This window comes from Trichomonas vaginalis, chromosome I, assembly GCF_026262505.1.
Source record: "Trichomonas vaginalis G3 chromosome I, whole genome shotgun sequence".
Taxonomy (NCBI): domain Eukaryota; phylum Parabasalia; order Trichomonadida; family Trichomonadidae; genus Trichomonas; species Trichomonas vaginalis.
In genome coordinates, this window is record NC_067203.1 from 11,656,457 (window position 1) to 11,672,742 (window position 16,286).

The window sequence follows — 16,286 nt, forward strand, 5'->3', positions numbered from 1 at the left end:
TTTATTTGCAATGGTATTGTGCTATGAGTCTTTTAGAATATTCGTTTTAGCTCTTGTCATTAATTGACATTTTATTGTCAAAAATATGTTTTGTCTGCTAGTTCAGGATGAAGTATTTCTTTTGTTGCATAAGCTTTGTTCAGCTCTTTCTTTTCTTTTATTGCATCGTCTACATATTCTTTGTCAGCTTTTTGCCAACATCTGCTTTCAAAGAAGTTCATTTATAGGTTCTCGTTTAAAGTTCCTTTTGTTGGATTTATACAAACAGTATGGTTCTTATTGTCTTGAAACAGAAACTCATCTGTCATTGGGTTTAATGTCAGTTTAATTTCCTTCTTTCAATGACTCAGATATCTTAGAATAGTTTGAAAAGTTTGTTGTGTTCTTATTTAGAGCTTGTATAATGAGTTTGTCGGTTGTGTTGTATTTCTCTCATGGAAGCAATATCTTTCGACATTTTTATTCTAGATAAAATATGCTTCCAATAGAAAAGAAAATTCAGAGTTGCTAACAACTAAACCATTAGATGAACTTTTTACGAATGTCGGTCAAAAGTTTGAGACAGAGACCGTAAAGCATGAAGGCTATCGTTTTGACTACCCATTAAGATGGCTAAGAGACCCATCTGTCACAAAAGCTATTGGCTTTCGTAGAATGAAGTTTGTGTCTGTAGAAGATAAAAGTTTTCCATTTATTGTAAGGTTTCATATAGATTATATATCTGAAGGGAAACGAAAAATGGGAAGAAATTGAGCTAATACAAGTTGACCTTTCATCTTCTCTACAGACTCGCGTTAAAAAATATAGAAGATAAAATAAATTCATGTTATGCAAAATATGCTGATGAATATGCAAATACGAGAGCACACTTTATGTGAGAATTGTATATGACAAACAAAATTCACAAGTTGTCATTTCAAATCTACGAAGACAATCCAAAGAAAGACGAACAAATATATACAGAATTCACTGCAATGTCATGGTATTATTTGCAAAGAATGTTAAATCAGAAAGTCGAACTTCCTTTAGCAAATATTTACAGTCGATATGCAAGAGATGAACCATATTTATTTAAAGATGTTTTCGACCCAGCTGCTATTATTGTTCATGCTTCATTTTCTGGCGCCCAAAACTCTTTCTTATGCTTGGCAAATGACTTTTACGAAAAACCTACAAAGTTATACGAACACCAAGTGGAAGTATTTCAGACTTTCAAGTATGGTTTACTACAGATGGAAGAAAAAGAATAATTCCATTATACATGCGTTTTACTTAGAACTTAGTTTCATATACAACTACTATCGAACGGTAAAAATATAATTTTTTAATACGGTTGAGGTGTTGGATTTGGTTGCCAACTAGACTGTGGTGCAGGTTCAGGCTGTTGTATAACAGGAGCTTGCTCTTCTGGTTCAGGTCTTTAGGTATAATACCAACGAACTGACCTACTCTTTTTACCAATATTTTTGACACCGTTCCAAATTCCTCTTCCTACGGTTTTTATTCCATTCCATATACCTCTTCCAACATTTCGAAAGAAGTTTCCAATACTACTGAAGAAACCCATTTTACTATATGTAAAAATCTAATGTCCGCCTAGTCTCTTACGTTTCCTGTTGAGTTCCATAGCATTCTTTAACTGGAGCTCATACATTCTGTTTCTCCTCTGGTAGAAAACATATTCTGGGTCAACTCCTGTGTTCGCGTCATCTGCATAAAGTTGTTTATATCCCACTTCAGGGTTTGTATAAAACTCTTTCCATCTCATATTTGCATACCATGGTGGCAAACCTAACGCAGCGTCATTTGACATGGCAGTTTGCATTTGTACATCTGTTGGCACTTGACCATAGTTTGCCATTGCAGTTTGTATTCTAACTTCATTTGGAATATTCTCTGGGTTTGGTTGTCCAGGTTGCTGTGCATTCGCTAAGTTCTGTGCGTCCATTTATATTAGATAAAATATCTCTTACGAGTACATATACTGACATTTGCAGGCATTGGTTCATCTTCATATTCTCTGTACTTTTCTGCCACGTCAAAGAAATAAATGACACAATGAAAAAACCTAAAACAAGTAGTCCTATTTCAAACCACATTTACTTACCAATAAAATTTCTTTGTTGTGACACTTTTTCCGGTTTATAGGACTCTCTCATATTCTATCTTATCGTATCTAAACTCATAAGTCATGTATGTCTCTAACCACTCATAACGGTTTCCAAACCACTTTTATCGGATGTTAAGTAAAAGCATGGATGGTTATGTAAAACGTCTAAAGTTTCTAAAGAGTCTCTCAAAGTCCAGTCTACTTGGTATTGAAAATCATATGTGTTATAGAACGGCGGGTCTACTATAAAGAAAACATTTTCTTGTCTTTATATTTTTCATACAACTCTGTCCAATGACATCTCACAAACTCTATACCCTCAATATATTTTTCTATGTTCTCTTTGAAAACATTTGTATAGTTAAGATATAAAACTTTTGACATAAGTGTTTCAATGTCATGAACTCTTATAGAACCACTATACAATAGTCTAGCAGATATACTATCCCAGTCAATATACTCTGCCTTTTTCAAAACCTCTCTGACAGTATTTTTCTTATCTAATGGTATACGTTCCATCTTACCTATAGGTATCTTTTCTTTTAACTCTTTCAATATATTGTTTGTGTCTGGTATATTGAGACGGTTCATATAGTTGTCGAAGTCATTGCATATAATCTTTGAGTCTGGGAATATTATATGGCACAATGGGATATATAGAAACTTCCACCGAACAAATTCTACAAATGTTAGACCATTCGGTAGTTTCTTAAGTTCTCTCAATATAATATCTTTACATTTACTCTTATTTCCAAAGAAGGGTAACGGTGGTTTTGTAAAATTCATTTTATATATATAATAAAAATGTTTTTTTCCTGAAAAGTGACAGAAAAGTGACAAAGCATGAAAACTACTCGGTTAAGGTTTTTGACAGATGTTTATTGTGACTTCTTCGTAAAGACTTTGTTGAGATTTCTTCGTAAATGAGTGTAAATGACCCAAAAATATATTTTAGGTGAAGAGGTGAGATTTCACCTCTTTTTCACCTCTTTTTTCACCTCATTGAATTTTCATGATTTCATCGTAAATGTTTTGTCAAAACTTCTTCATCTAATTTCTCATGAACTTTCTTGTCTATGTTTTGTCAAGATTTCATCGTAAAGACTTTGTTGAGATTTCTTCGTAAATGACCCTAGTAGTATATTTTTGGTGTAAATTTCATGAAAATTCAAGAGGGTGAAAAATTAGGTGAAAAAACAGGTGAAATCTCACCTCTTCACCTAAACATTATTTTTGGTGTAAATTTCATGAAAATTCAAGAGGGTGAAAAATTAGGTGAAAAACAGGTGAAATCTCACCTCTTCACCTAAACATTATTTTTGGTGTAAATTCTGAGTAAAATGACAGATGGAACACATACTTTTTCAGTAAGTACATATGGGGTAAGAAAAGAGGGTAGAAAACGGGGTAGATATACCCTTCTACCTAAAATATATTTTTGTCTGATTTACGCTCATTACGATGAAGTTTTGACAAAGTCTTTACGAAGAAATCTTGACAAAGTCTTTTACGAAGAAATCTTGACAAAGTCTTTACGATGAAGTTTTGACAAAGTCTTTACGATGAAGTTTTGACAAAGTCTTTACGATGAAATCTTGACAAAGTCTTTACGATGAAATCTTGACAAAGTCTTTACAATGAAATTCATGAAAATTCAAGAGGTGAAAAATGAGGTGAAAAAACAGGTGAAATCTCACCTCTTCACCTAAAATATATTTTTATTGATTCTGTATAATATTCTGAGTAATATGACAGATGTTTATATAACACTTTCTCCGGTTTATAGGACCTCTCTCATATTCTATCTTGTCATATCAAAACTCATAGTCATGTTTGTCCTCTAAGACTTCATTTATACTAAACATCTTCAGGGCTAGAAGGCACGAAGTGCCTGGAAGCCCCACTACCTTTTTTTTTTTTTTTTTTTTTTTTTTTTTTTTGCTTTGATTATATTTTTGGCCATACCTTAGTTGAAATAATCCGATAAAATACTAAAATAAGGTCAGGTATGAGGGGCTTCCAGGGGCTGCGCCCCTTCTAGCCCTGAAGATGTTTAGTATAACTTTGTCCGGACAAGTAAGGGTCTATCGTCGCTACAGGAAAAGTTACAGGCGTTCCAAGGAAGTATACTTTGAGAAGCCTTCTTCTGGGTCGAAAACATTATATAATGTGTCGCTTTTCACAAATTATATATGTTTTCATGTTTTGTCACTTTTCTGTCACTTTTCAGGAAAAAACATTTTTATTATTATATATAAATGAATTTTACAAAACCACCGTTACCGTTCTTTGGAAATAAGAGTAAATGTAAAGATATTCTATTGAGAGAACTTAAGAAACTACCGAATGGTCTAACATTTGTAGATTTGTTCGGTGGAAGTTTCTATATATCCCATTTGTGCCATACAATATTCCCAGACTCAAAGATTATATGCAATGACTTCGACAACTATATGGACCGTCTCAAACATATACCAGACACAAACAATATATTGAAAGCGTTAAAAGAAAAGATACCTATAGGTAAGATGGAACGTATACCATTAGATAAGAAAAATATTGTGAGAGAGGTTTTGAAAAAAGCAGAATATATAGACTGGGATAGTATATCTGCTAGACTATTATATAGTGGTGCTATAAGAGTTCATGACATTGAAACACTTATGTCAAAAGTTTTATATCTTAACTATACAAATGTTTTCAAAGAGGACATAGAAAAATATATTGAGGTATAGAGTTTGTGAGATGTCATTGGACAGATTGTATGAAAATATAAAGACAAGGAAAATGTTTTCTTTATAGTGACCCGCCGTTCTATAACACATGGGATTTTCAATACCAAGTAGACTGGACTTTGAGAGACTCTTTTAGAAACTTTAGACGTTTTACATAACCATCCATGCTTTTACTTTACATCCGATAAAAGTGGTTTGGAAACCGTTATGAGATGGTTAGAGGACTACATGACTATGAGTTTATATATGACAAGATAGAATATGAGAGAGTCCTATAAACTGGAGAAAGTGTCACAATAAAGAAATTTTACTAGTAAGTAAATGTGGTTTGAAATAGGACTACTTGTTTTAGGTTTTTTCCATTGTGTCATTTATTTATTTGACGGGGCAGAAAGATATAGAGAATATGAAGATGAACCAATGCCTGCAAATGTCCAGTATTGTACTCGTAAGAGATATTTTTATCTAATATTAAATGGACGCACAGAACTTAGCGAATGCACAGAACCTGGACAACCAAACCCAGAGAATATTCCAAATGAAGTTAGAATACAAACTGCAATGGCAAACTATGGTCAGGTGCCAACAGATGACAAATGCAAACTGCCATGTCAAATGACGCTGCGTTAGGTTTGCCACCATGGTATGCAAATATGAGATGGAAAGAGTTTTATACAAACCCTGAAGTGGGATATAAACAACTTTATGCAGATGACGCAAACACAGGAGTTGACCCAGAATATGTTTTCTACCAGAGGAGAAACAGAATGTATGAGCTCCAGTTAAAGAATGCTATGGAACTCAACAGGAAACGTAAGAGACTAGGCGGACATTAGATTTTACATATAGTAAAATGGGTTTCTTCAGTAGTATTGGAAACTTCTTTCGAAATGTTGGAAGAGGTATATGGAATGAATAAAAACCGTAGGAAGAGGAATTTGGAACGGTGTCAAAAATATTGGTAAAAGAGTAGGTCAGTTCGTTGGTATTATACCTAAAGACCCTGAACCAGAAGAGCAAGCTCCTGTTATACAACAGCCTGAAACCTGCACCACAGTCTAGTTGGCAACAAATCCAACACCTCAACCGTATTAAAAAATTATATTTTTACCGTTCGATAGTAGTTGTATATGAAACTAAGTTCTAAGTAAAACGCATGGTATAATGGAATTATTCTTTTTCTTCCATCTGTAGTAAACCATACTTGAAAGTCTGAAATACTTCCACTTGGTGGTTCGTATAACTTTGTAGGTTTTTCGTAAAAGTCATTTGCAAGCATAAGAAAGAGTTTTGGGCGCCAGAAAATGAAGCATGAACTATAAAGAGCAGCTGGGTCGAAAACATCTTTAAATAAATATGGTTCATCTCTTGCATATCGACTGTAGATATTTGCTAAAGGAAGTTCGACTTTCTGATTTAACATCTTTTGCAAATAATACCATGACATTGCAGTGAATTCTGTATATATTTGTTCGTCTTTCTTTGGATTGTCTTCGTAGATTTGAAATGACACTTGTGAATTTTGTTTGTCATATACAATTCTCACATAAAGTGTGCTCTCGGTATTTGCATATCATCAGCATATTTTGCATACATGAATTTATTTTATCTTCTATTTTTTTAACGCAGTCTGTAGAGAAGATGAAAGGTCAACTTGTATTAGCTCAATTTCTTCCACATTTTTCGTTTCCCTTCAGATATATAATCTATATGAAACCTTACAATAAATGGAAAAACTTTTATCTTCTACAGACACAACTTCATTCTACGAAAGCCAATAGCTTTTGTGACAGATGGGTCTCTTAACCATCTTAACGGGTAGTCAAAACGATAGCCTTCATGCTTTACGGTCTCTGTCTCAAACTTTTGACCGACATTAGTAAAAAGTTCATCTAATGGTTTAGTTGTAGCAACTCTTGAATTTTCTTTTTCTATTGAAAGCATATTTTATCTAGAATAAAAATGTCAAATGAAACAGCGTCTATGAGAGAAATACAACACAACCGACAACTCATTCTACAAGCTCTAAATAAGAACACAACAAACTTTTCAAACTATTCTAAGATATCTGAGTCATTGAAAGAAGGAAACTTAAAACTGACATTAAACCAATGACAGATGAGTTTCTGTTTCAAGACAATAAGAACCATACTGTTTGTATAAATCCAACAAAAGGAACTTTAAACGAGAAACCTATAAATGAACTTCTTTTGAAAGCAGATGTTGACAACAAAGCTGACAAAGAATATGTAGACGATGCAATAGAAAAAGAAGAAGAAAGAGCTAACAAAGCTTATGCAACAAAAGAACATACTCATCCTGAACTAGCAGACAAAACATATGTTGACAATAAAATGTCAAGTGAAGTGACAAGAGCTGAAAACGAATATTCTAAAAAGACTCATACACATACCATTGCAAATATTACAAACTTACAAGAAACCTTAAACAGGAAAAGTGACGTTGGACATACACATACCATTGCAAATATTACAAACTTACAAGAAACCTTAAACAGGAAAAGTGACGTTGGACATACACATACCATTGCAAATATTACAAACTTACAAGAAACCTTAAACAGGAAAAGTGCCGTTGGACATACACATACATCTTCTGAAATAACAGACTTAAACGTTAGCCTTGAAAAGAAAGCAGATAAGAACCATACACATACAAGTTTTACAACTGTTGGTATAGAAAGTATTGAAGGAACGGTTGAAGAAACTGGTGGGGATGCATTATATTGTAAACCTCCTAACTTTCCACAAGGTTTAACATCGGATGACGACATAACGACGATGAAAAACATTAGATGTAAAGATGTTTATGTCATGAAGGATGAACATAATATTAAATTCACTGCTCAAGATTTATATGAGAAGAAAGCAGACAAAACAGAGCTTCAAACATTAAAGAGAAATACTTCAAACATTATATCCTATAGGCTCTATTTATACGTCAATGAACTCTACCAGACCAGAAGTAGTACTTGGTTTTGGAACTTGGACTCAAATAGTCGACAGGTTTTTGTATTGTGCAAACTCTTCAAAGGAAACAGGTGGAAGTAAAACGATTTCAGGTGAAAATTTACCTGCACACAGTCACTACATAGATTTAAGTACATCTCAAGCAGGTTGGCATAAGCATAGATTTGGGATTGGTCAGCAATGAAAAAGGTAAAGGATATGATGTTAAAGACGAACGTTCAGTTTGCTATAAATTGTTTCTGGGTAACACAGGGAGAGGAAACCATACACATCGCGTTTCAGGGTATACGCAAACAACAGGGGGTAAAGAACTACATGCCACCTTACATGACAGTTTACGCATGGTATAGAATGCTTAGTCGTCATTTTCAACTTCTTTAGCATATTCGTCAGGAGTTGTCTTATATTTGTTAGGAACTGTCTTTGAAAGTATACCACCTTGAACTTTGACAAGTTTGAAACGAGGTCTGACAATAGTAGTTTTATCTTCTGCTTGCAGTGTACATTTTGCCATGTTTGCCTAAAACTTCATAATATTCTCTTGTATACTTTCTTCTATTTTTACGAACACGAATGTGAGTACCTGTCGGGTTCCCATTGTTGTCATAGTCAATAGTATTTTCATATGGGTCGCGTTTAGGTATTTCTATTTTTACTTTGTCACCTTTCTGAAGTTTGAAGCCCGGCATTCTTTCTTGTTTGTCTCTTTTGACTAAATTATTAAATATATAGTCTTTCTCTAAGTCAGGGTTGTTTTTCATTTCTTCGGGGGAGTGGTTTCCCAAACCTTTTTGTTTACGGCTATTGTAAATATTTAAAACTTGTCTCATCTTTGCCATGGAGAAGTGTCTATATTTGTCGTCATATGACATTTCATTTGCTTCACCACCTTGTGGTTGGTTTAAGTCTCTTAACATTTTTATAACCGTCAATGACACCAAGAGCAGAATGGTTTTGGTCGACAATGAAATATTGGTTTACATTTTTTGAACGCAGATAGTTTTTAATATCGTCTGATTTGAAAGAACTTTCACAGTCAGATGTCAGTTTTGTTGGATGGTATTTGTCAAAAATATTGTCAAAGCAGTTTTCACATCTAAAATATTTTTGGACTGTAATGGTATGGCTTCACAGTATCTTGTGTTTTGACCAACAAATATTAGCCAGTATGGGTCCATCTTCTCTATACCTCGGAATGTTTTCCAAGATATCCATAAACCAAGCATTTGGTGTTGAACTAAAGATTTTTACCATGAGTGCTTTCTTTGTCGCTTTAGAAACATAGGGGTCCTTGTTTGGATTCGTCATTTTTTAACCCATAAGAAATGGGTTTATTTGGCGCGTTAGCAGGAGTTGCATCCAGATTTTTGCCCGCAGTGGGAACAATAGCCAGAGGTGTATTTGGAGTTGGAAGGAAGATTTTGAGTACATTAGGTATACTTAAAGAGAAAGCACAACCTATTATACAAACTGTACAGAAAGGTTGGGATGTAGCACGAGATGCAACAAATCTTATTCCAAATCCTGAAACAAGAGGAAAAGTTCAAGGATGGATGGACAATGTAGGAAGACAAGCAGGAAACTATTATAACAAAGCAAATGACTACTATAACCAAGCAGGACACTATATGGACCAAGGTGAAAGATTCTTTAACAGAGGATATAACCATGCACAACATGGGTAAACAATAACCAACCTCAACCGCCTCAAACGTGGGGAATGTAAAGTTTTTTATTGAGATGAAATGAACAATACAGCATTGAGACAAATGGGTTCAAGATGGATTTGTCGGCTTCCAGCAGTTACACAACGTGTTTGTCAAGTTCTTCTTATACCTCAGGAAGTTTTAGACCGACTTAAAAAACAACAACAACCAGTTGAAAACAAACCAAACTAAAATTTTTACTGAGATGAAATGACCGAAGAAGTTGAAACGGTAGATTTGACACCACAAACAAAAAGTTCAGAACCATTGTCAAAACCTGTCAAAGAACTTACAGATGAAGAGAAAAATTCAATAATAGAAAGTGCCAGGTCTGGAAATACAAACCCTAACTATAAAGTCACTTTTCATAAAAATGGAACGGCTAGTATCTCAAAAAAGAAACAGACTCTCACAAATAAAATATTGAAGTCTGAAGGAGCTTTCGAGACAACAGATGGAAAAGTTTACTTCACTGACCAACAGTTCATTATAGAACATCTCATTGACTTAGAGTCGAAATATTCTAAACTTTACAACAAACACAAAAAGTTGAAAGGAAAACAAAAACAAATGGCATATGATATTTATGAAGATGTTGACGACACAACTGTTCCTGCAAGTGAAGTAAAGTCAGAGGAACCGAAAAGTGACGAAAAACGATAGAAGAAGAAAACCAAAAACTGAAGATAAACAAAACCAAAGTTTAGTTTCCAAACTAAACCAGTCAACCTTCATTAGCTGGTATGGGTTGGCGTCAAAGACTTATGGCAGCAGGCGGTTATGTAAAGTAAAGAAAAAAAATATTTTTTTATTTTTATAAAAATGCCCCATATAGAATGGATAGAAAATCTGCTAGAATAAAAGCAGAGTTGCAAAGTTATGGTTGGAGAGTTTCGAAGAATTTAAATATAGGAAGGGAAGACCCATAAAAGTCTATGACAAATTGTCTGGTCTTCGCTACGAAATGGATTTGGAAACAGCACGTGCAAATTATCCAAACAGACTAGAGAGGTTAGAAGAGAACGTCTTATGGACATGCCTTTCGATGTTAGTGAACCTCAAGTTGAAGGACACGACGGCTTTGCCAGATTCTACTGGAAACTGACGAACAATTGCATCCTTTGAGAAGGAAAAAAGGAAAAGGTGAAGACACACATGCTCCCATGGAAAGAACAAGATATGCATATGAAAGTATCGTGAAGTTAGAAGTCAAATTACATCTGGTCGAACCTTTACAGTAACTTTGACGAAGGAAAGAACAAAGAAGGCTTCATGGGTGTACTTGCTGCAATTCATGACGGAAATAAGAAAGGACACAATCTCAGATTGACCATAACAGATTTGGATGGTCACATTTACTATGCACATGGCAATGAACAAACAGCCGCAAAACTTCTTGACGCTTTCAAGACTACAAAGAGAGAACAAATGGTTGACTCCGACTCAGACATTTTGAATGCAATTGAAGGAATTGCAAGTGTCAAGTTCGAATGGTACCACCTAACCCTCAAGCAGTCAGACACATGCTGGATACTTCCCGTTCATAAATAAGTCTGACATTGACTTGACAAGGTATGGAATTTACAATTCAATTGAAACAATTGTCAATGAACCTTGCATTCTTACATGTCTCAGGAACTCTGGTCTTGTTACAGATGAGAAGATGAAGTATCTTGAGTCATGTGTGAAGACAAGGTACATTCTCAGAGGTCAATTGGCAAAAATTGCACCGTTGGCAAATGTCAATATCCGAGTCAACATACCTACAGCTAAAGGTTCTTCACATGACGACTATGTTGTTGACTTCAAATTGCCATGGTTGAAGATTGTAATTGTCCACAACCACTTCATGTTGAACGAAAGTCTTACAAACCCATTGTTCGGAAAAGGCAAGTGCAACATTGTCAGAGCTGTAAACATTCTTTTCGAGAAAGGTTTGTTGGAACCAATTCCAGATGACAAGCTGACAGAAACTTTTGTACCAAAAGACGAAACAAACTTTTCACTGTTAGCAAGACCAAAAGTTGTTCCAGACAAAGTTCTAGTACAAAAGAAGTACACAATTCCACAAGGAGTTGGATTGTTCGGATACCAACCTGAACCAGAAGAACTTCCAATGAGGTTGCAAGAACTTCAAGATGCTATAAACAAACTTCCATTGAGACATCCAATTGACGTCAAATTGTATTGGAGAGCATCTGAGTTAGGTCAGAAGGTTTTATATGAAACAGGTTGCTTCGACGATGTTTATGAGATAACAGGAGAAGTTTCTCAGAAGATAAGAGACTCACTTGAATTTCCACAAACTGGACCAATTGGTTGCGACAAGTTCGACTCAGATGAAAAATATACTATGTCGACCTTAACGCTGCGTACATGAGGTTTGTCCAATATATTCCGACTGGAATTCCAAACGAAGATGGTAAGTTCCCGGGAAGGAACTATACAGTTGGAAAAGTCATACAACAACTGTATGATATTAGGAAAGCTTCAAACCCCAAACTTGCAATGACACTCAAATTGCTTATGAATTCAACATGGGGATATTCCATTAAGAAACCTCAAGAGATGAAGAGTAAACATTATGAGAAGGTCGACAACTTTGTTGAAAGGTTTTCTCCTTTTGTTTTGAAGTACGAGTTCACTCAAGGTCAAAGTGGCTTAGTAACCACATTAAAACCTATTGTCGAACATTGGTCTTACCCTCAGTTCGCAAAGGCAGTCCTTGACAACTACAATGAGTTCTTCTCGGAAGTCAAATCCAAAGTGAAGGTTTACTATGAAAACATTGACGCACTCATGACGAACGAAGAAGGGTACAACAAACTCATTGAAATGGGCATGGTCGGTGAGAAGATGGGTCAATTCAAATTGGACAAAATTTTCACCGAAGTTCATGTCCTCTCCAAGCGTAAGTACTGGGGTGTTAAAGAAGATGGTGAAATAGTTAAACATTGCATGAAATAAAAAATTTTTATTCGAATTTGAATTTAAATGTGGGAATTTTTGGGAACGTGAAAGGCTTATTTACTTGAGGAACAGGTAAAGGTGGTGGAGGTGGAGGTGGTGGCAACCAGTCCATTTTATATTCCTTCCTAGCTAATTTCCGTTTAATTTCATGGTCGCCCTCGGAGTCTTTGAATCGGACAGGTCGAGTTACACCATTCTTGGTCTCAAACTCGTATATAACCTGTTTGTCTGTATTTTCGTCGACTATGGCACGAGACACGAACATTGACCAAACGGACAAAAAGTGTCATTTCGGATGGTCAAGCAGCCAATCGCATTCGAGCACCTCGAAGAAGCCTTACGTTCCAAGGGAGAGGGTGTCTGGTGCAAGGGAGAGGTCATGAGACTCTACGAGCAGTACATCCTCAATGCTTGGGAGGACAAATCGTCCTTGGATTGGCAATTCTACCAACTCCTCTGGGACGACCTCCTATGCAACTGGGATGACGAAAGAGTCCAATTCAGAGGTCGGGAGCTAATTGTCCAAATTACCCTTAATTTAACCTACTTAATGAACTAAACACCTAAATTTACTTGGGGTTTCCCCCTAAAATAAAATTTTTTTACTCTTAGAACCACTCGAGGTTCTCCTTACGGTTGTTGAGCTTGTCACCGTCAATGTGTCTGACCCTCGTCTTCTTGTCTGGATTTGGAACCCATTGCATACCGACAAGCCTTCCCATGGAAATTGAACCGTAATTTCGAAGGGTAAGGTTCAAGTGTCCAAGTTGTTGAGGACTGGGGTAAGAACCTTGCCGGTCTCCTTGTTGCGGATTTTGTATGGGTAGGGTTGGGAAATTTCATAAGCGTCATCGGCAACAAGGGTTGCCCAATCTTCCTCTTCTTTGTGTTTCTCTTCTTCCTCTTCTTCCTCTTCTTCCTCTTCTTCCTCTTCTTTGATAATACCTTCGGCAATTCTGTGTTCACGAATTACGGTGTTGGAGGTTCTGTCCTTTCCGAGTGCCGCCCAGATGGTGTCAATCTCTTCGAAGAAACGGTAGATGAGTTGGGCAAGGTTTTGGTTCTCTATGTTGTATTGGCGCAAGGTTTCCGCGAAATCGTTCAGGACTTTCTTATTGGAAGCTTGGTTCGTGAGGACTTCGACTTTGAGATTGGTTATCTCTTCCATAAGACTACTTTGGAGAGTCTTAATGGTGTTTGACAGATGAGCGTTCAATTGGGCAATTTGAATTTGAACTGGCGCTTGTCTGACAACCTTGAAAGGACATCTGCCATTGAGTTTGGCTTCGGTGCTTGTTCGGACATCGAAAAAAATGAAGTGGTTTGAGAATGACGGTTTTACTTCAAAAAGCTTGTTATGACGGTTAAGTCATACAACAAGTTTAAAATAATATCTTGTTCTTCTTCTGAACGTTTGTTGTCTCTTCCGATAAAAGTTGGAACATGAGAACCAAAAAACGTTTTTTGAGATTGTGGAAGAGTTCAGGCAAACGTTCATATTCCGGATATGTTGGGAGCAGTTCGAAACATCTGAGCTGACTTTCGGACAAAATTGGGACAAATGTCAACAAAATTCATCTTTGGTCGGACTGCTTGAAGGTAAGTCCCTTACATGTAAGTAGCTCTGGTAAAGTCTTCTCATTTCTGCTAAACTTTTGGAGTATAGCTTCGTAGTTTAGAAGTTTTAATTTTAATTGTCTTATTCCACTCTTGACATCTAAACGGTAACTATCCATGAGGTCAAGAGTAGCTTTGGTAGCTTTAAGTGGAGCTATCTGTTTCCTTGACTCCTGCAATTTTGGTTGCAATTGTGATTTGAGCTCCTTCAAGTTCGCCGTCTATGTCGTTCTCAACGTCTTCAACCATAGCTTGAAACTCTTCATCGGTCCATTGAGATTGGTGTGGGGACGAATTTAACTTGCTTCATTCAAAAAATGTTTTTACTCAAAGCGTGCCATGTATATGGCTAAAAAACTTACCAGAAGGCTTCTTCTTCACATGCGTAAAAACATAAAAAAAGTGAAGTTAAAATGAGATGTTTACTGAACTGGCTGAAGAACTGGCTGAATGTCGCCTTCACAAGGTTATGTAGAACGGCTGACCCGAGAAAGTGAAGGAGAGACTGAATTGCCAATTTCATATGGGGTAGGGGGTTCTCCTTGTTTGGATTTTTATCCAAGGACGTTTGTTTAGGAACTTAACAAGAGCTTCTCTTTGGCGTCCTTTATGCCATCGTAGGCTGTCCCGTCTGGTATTTGAATTGGAATTCCAGTCGAAGTCTCGAGCTGAAGTGTAGACCTTCCAGAAATACTGGTGAACTTGACCTTGGGCTTCATTACCTTGCGCAAGTAGTCTTTTACGCAGTCATTAATTTCAATTAGGTAAATTGCCTCGTCAAATCCTTCTAGCATTCCGAGTACTTCCATCCGACAGGAAAATATTTTCCCGACAACTGGAAAAAATTTTCCGGACAAAGGGAAAAATTTTTCCCGACAACAGGAAAATTTTTTCCAGTTGTTCGTCCGTAAACCATTCAAATTTTCGAAAATTGAGAACTTTTTGGTCGAACGACAGAAAAAATTTTTCCTTCCGACAGGAAAAAATTTTCCCGACAACTGGAAAAAATTTTCCTTCCGACAGGACACAAACGGATGACTGACGTTCCTCTTCCTGAATGCCTTCCAAAGCCAGAAGTACCGAAAGCTGCAGAACCACAACAGACTTACTAAGACTAAACACTTACATTTTTCAAGCTTGACTTTTTACAATTTGAACTTTGTTTGCGTAGATATGAATTCTGAAAGAAGTATGAGGGTCTTGTATGACTTTGTACTTCTCCCATAGTTCATGTCTGTCAAACTTACCTGCCATGGACTCTTTCATAAGTTCCATGAAATCGTCTTCGGACAATCCGGGGAAAAGTACAATGTCAGTAAGTATTCTCTTTACATCCTTACTTAAACTCTTTGCTGTCTGTACACAAATGACAACTGAGATGTTAAAGTGTCTGAGCTTCTTAAGAATTCGACACATGTCTTGTTCTCTATTCTTTAACAAAGGATGAGAAGCAAAGTCATCTAAGATAAGAAGACACTATGAGGGTATGTCTTCCAATCGTAAGATTGCAATTTCTTCGAAATGTATTCTATCTCTTTCTGTTTGTTTCTGAAGTGTTTCTTCTCTAATATTCTCTGCATTTCCTCATTTGGGTCTTTAAACTTCGAATTTATATACTCATTTATAGCATTATACTTCAAAACTCTTCTTTGGTACTTCTTTATCCAATCTAACAACTCAGAGTCTTTTATACATACTAACTTAGACTTCTTTATAATATCTTTGAACGAATTGACGGTTTGGTCAAATTGACCCGAAGTACTACAAATGAAACTAACTCATAGAATGGGTTCTTCTCATCTAGTTCTTGTTGTTGTGCAGCCATTTTAAGATAAGTGAAAGTCTTACCCGACCCGGTGGTGCAATTAGACCTGTTATACCATTCTGAGCAAATAAGAACTTGTCATGTATGGGTTTTATCTGAGCATTTTCCAACTTCCTCTTGTTCTTGTTTAAAACATTCTCAAATTTTTTGTCAATGTCAGCAAACTTTTTTTCTAACATATTTTTAGAAAAATTAAAATTTTTATCTTTTAGAAAATGTCTAGCGATTTCGCTATCTATATTCGAGACAAGCTTTTCGACAGCAAAACATCTGTCGACCATAAAATCTTACATAGTGTAAACAAGAAAGGTGAATTTGTTCTAAAAGTTCTGT

At 35.9% G+C, this 16,286-nt stretch overlaps 5 protein-coding genes and 4 pseudogenes across 9 annotated transcripts, besides 2 other annotated features; 4 read left to right on the top strand and 5 right to left on the bottom strand.

The window, feature by feature from the left end:
• Positions 1–4,048: part of a mobile genetic element that runs on past the window's edge.
• TVAGG3_0970260 (uncharacterized protein) lies at positions 1,586–1,948 on the bottom strand (the record flags this gene model as incomplete). The annotated part of the gene is made up of 1 exon (XM_051253656.1): positions 1,586–1,948. The coding sequence occupies one exon, from the start codon at positions 1,946–1,948 to the stop codon at positions 1,586–1,588; it is 363 nt and encodes a 120-aa protein (XP_051079230.1).
• Positions 2,084–2,896, bottom strand: TVAGG3_0970270 (annotated as a pseudogene). Its single transcript has one exon. A coding segment is annotated over exon 1 (813 nt).
• Positions 4,049–6,807: 2,759 nt separating the features above from the next.
• On the top strand, positions 6,808–7,805 carry TVAGG3_0970280 (annotated as a pseudogene). The gene has a single exon. A coding segment is annotated over exon 1 (998 nt).
• A 951-nt stretch (positions 7,806–8,756) lies between these two features.
• Positions 8,757–16,286: part of a mobile genetic element that runs on past the window's edge.
• On the top strand, positions 9,752–10,069 carry TVAGG3_0970300 (uncharacterized protein; the record flags this gene model as incomplete). Its single annotated transcript, XM_051253657.1, has 1 exon — positions 9,752–10,069. A coding segment is annotated over one exon (318 nt), but the record flags the coding sequence as incomplete, so codon positions are not given.
• TVAGG3_0970310 (DNA/RNA polymerases family) lies at positions 12,050–12,508 on the top strand (the record flags this gene model as incomplete). Its single annotated transcript, XM_051253658.1, has 1 exon — positions 12,050–12,508. The coding sequence occupies one exon, from the start codon at positions 12,050–12,052 to the stop codon at positions 12,506–12,508; it is 459 nt and encodes a 152-aa protein (XP_051079232.1).
• Positions 12,516–12,776, bottom strand: TVAGG3_0970320 (uncharacterized protein; the record flags this gene model as incomplete). The annotated part of the gene is made up of 1 exon (XM_001278991.2): positions 12,516–12,776. One exon carries the CDS (start codon positions 12,774–12,776, stop codon positions 12,516–12,518), a length of 261 nt encoding a protein of 86 aa, XP_001278992.2.
• On the top strand, positions 12,807–13,070 carry TVAGG3_0970330 (uncharacterized protein; the record flags this gene model as incomplete). Its single annotated transcript, XM_051253659.1, has 1 exon — positions 12,807–13,070. The coding sequence occupies one exon, from the start codon at positions 12,807–12,809 to the stop codon at positions 13,068–13,070; it is 264 nt and encodes an 87-aa protein (XP_051079233.1).
• Positions 13,120–13,816, bottom strand: TVAGG3_0970340 (annotated as a pseudogene). Its single transcript has one exon. A coding segment is annotated over exon 1 (697 nt).
• Positions 14,551–14,937, bottom strand: TVAGG3_0970350 (annotated as a pseudogene). The gene has a single exon. A coding segment is annotated over exon 1 (387 nt).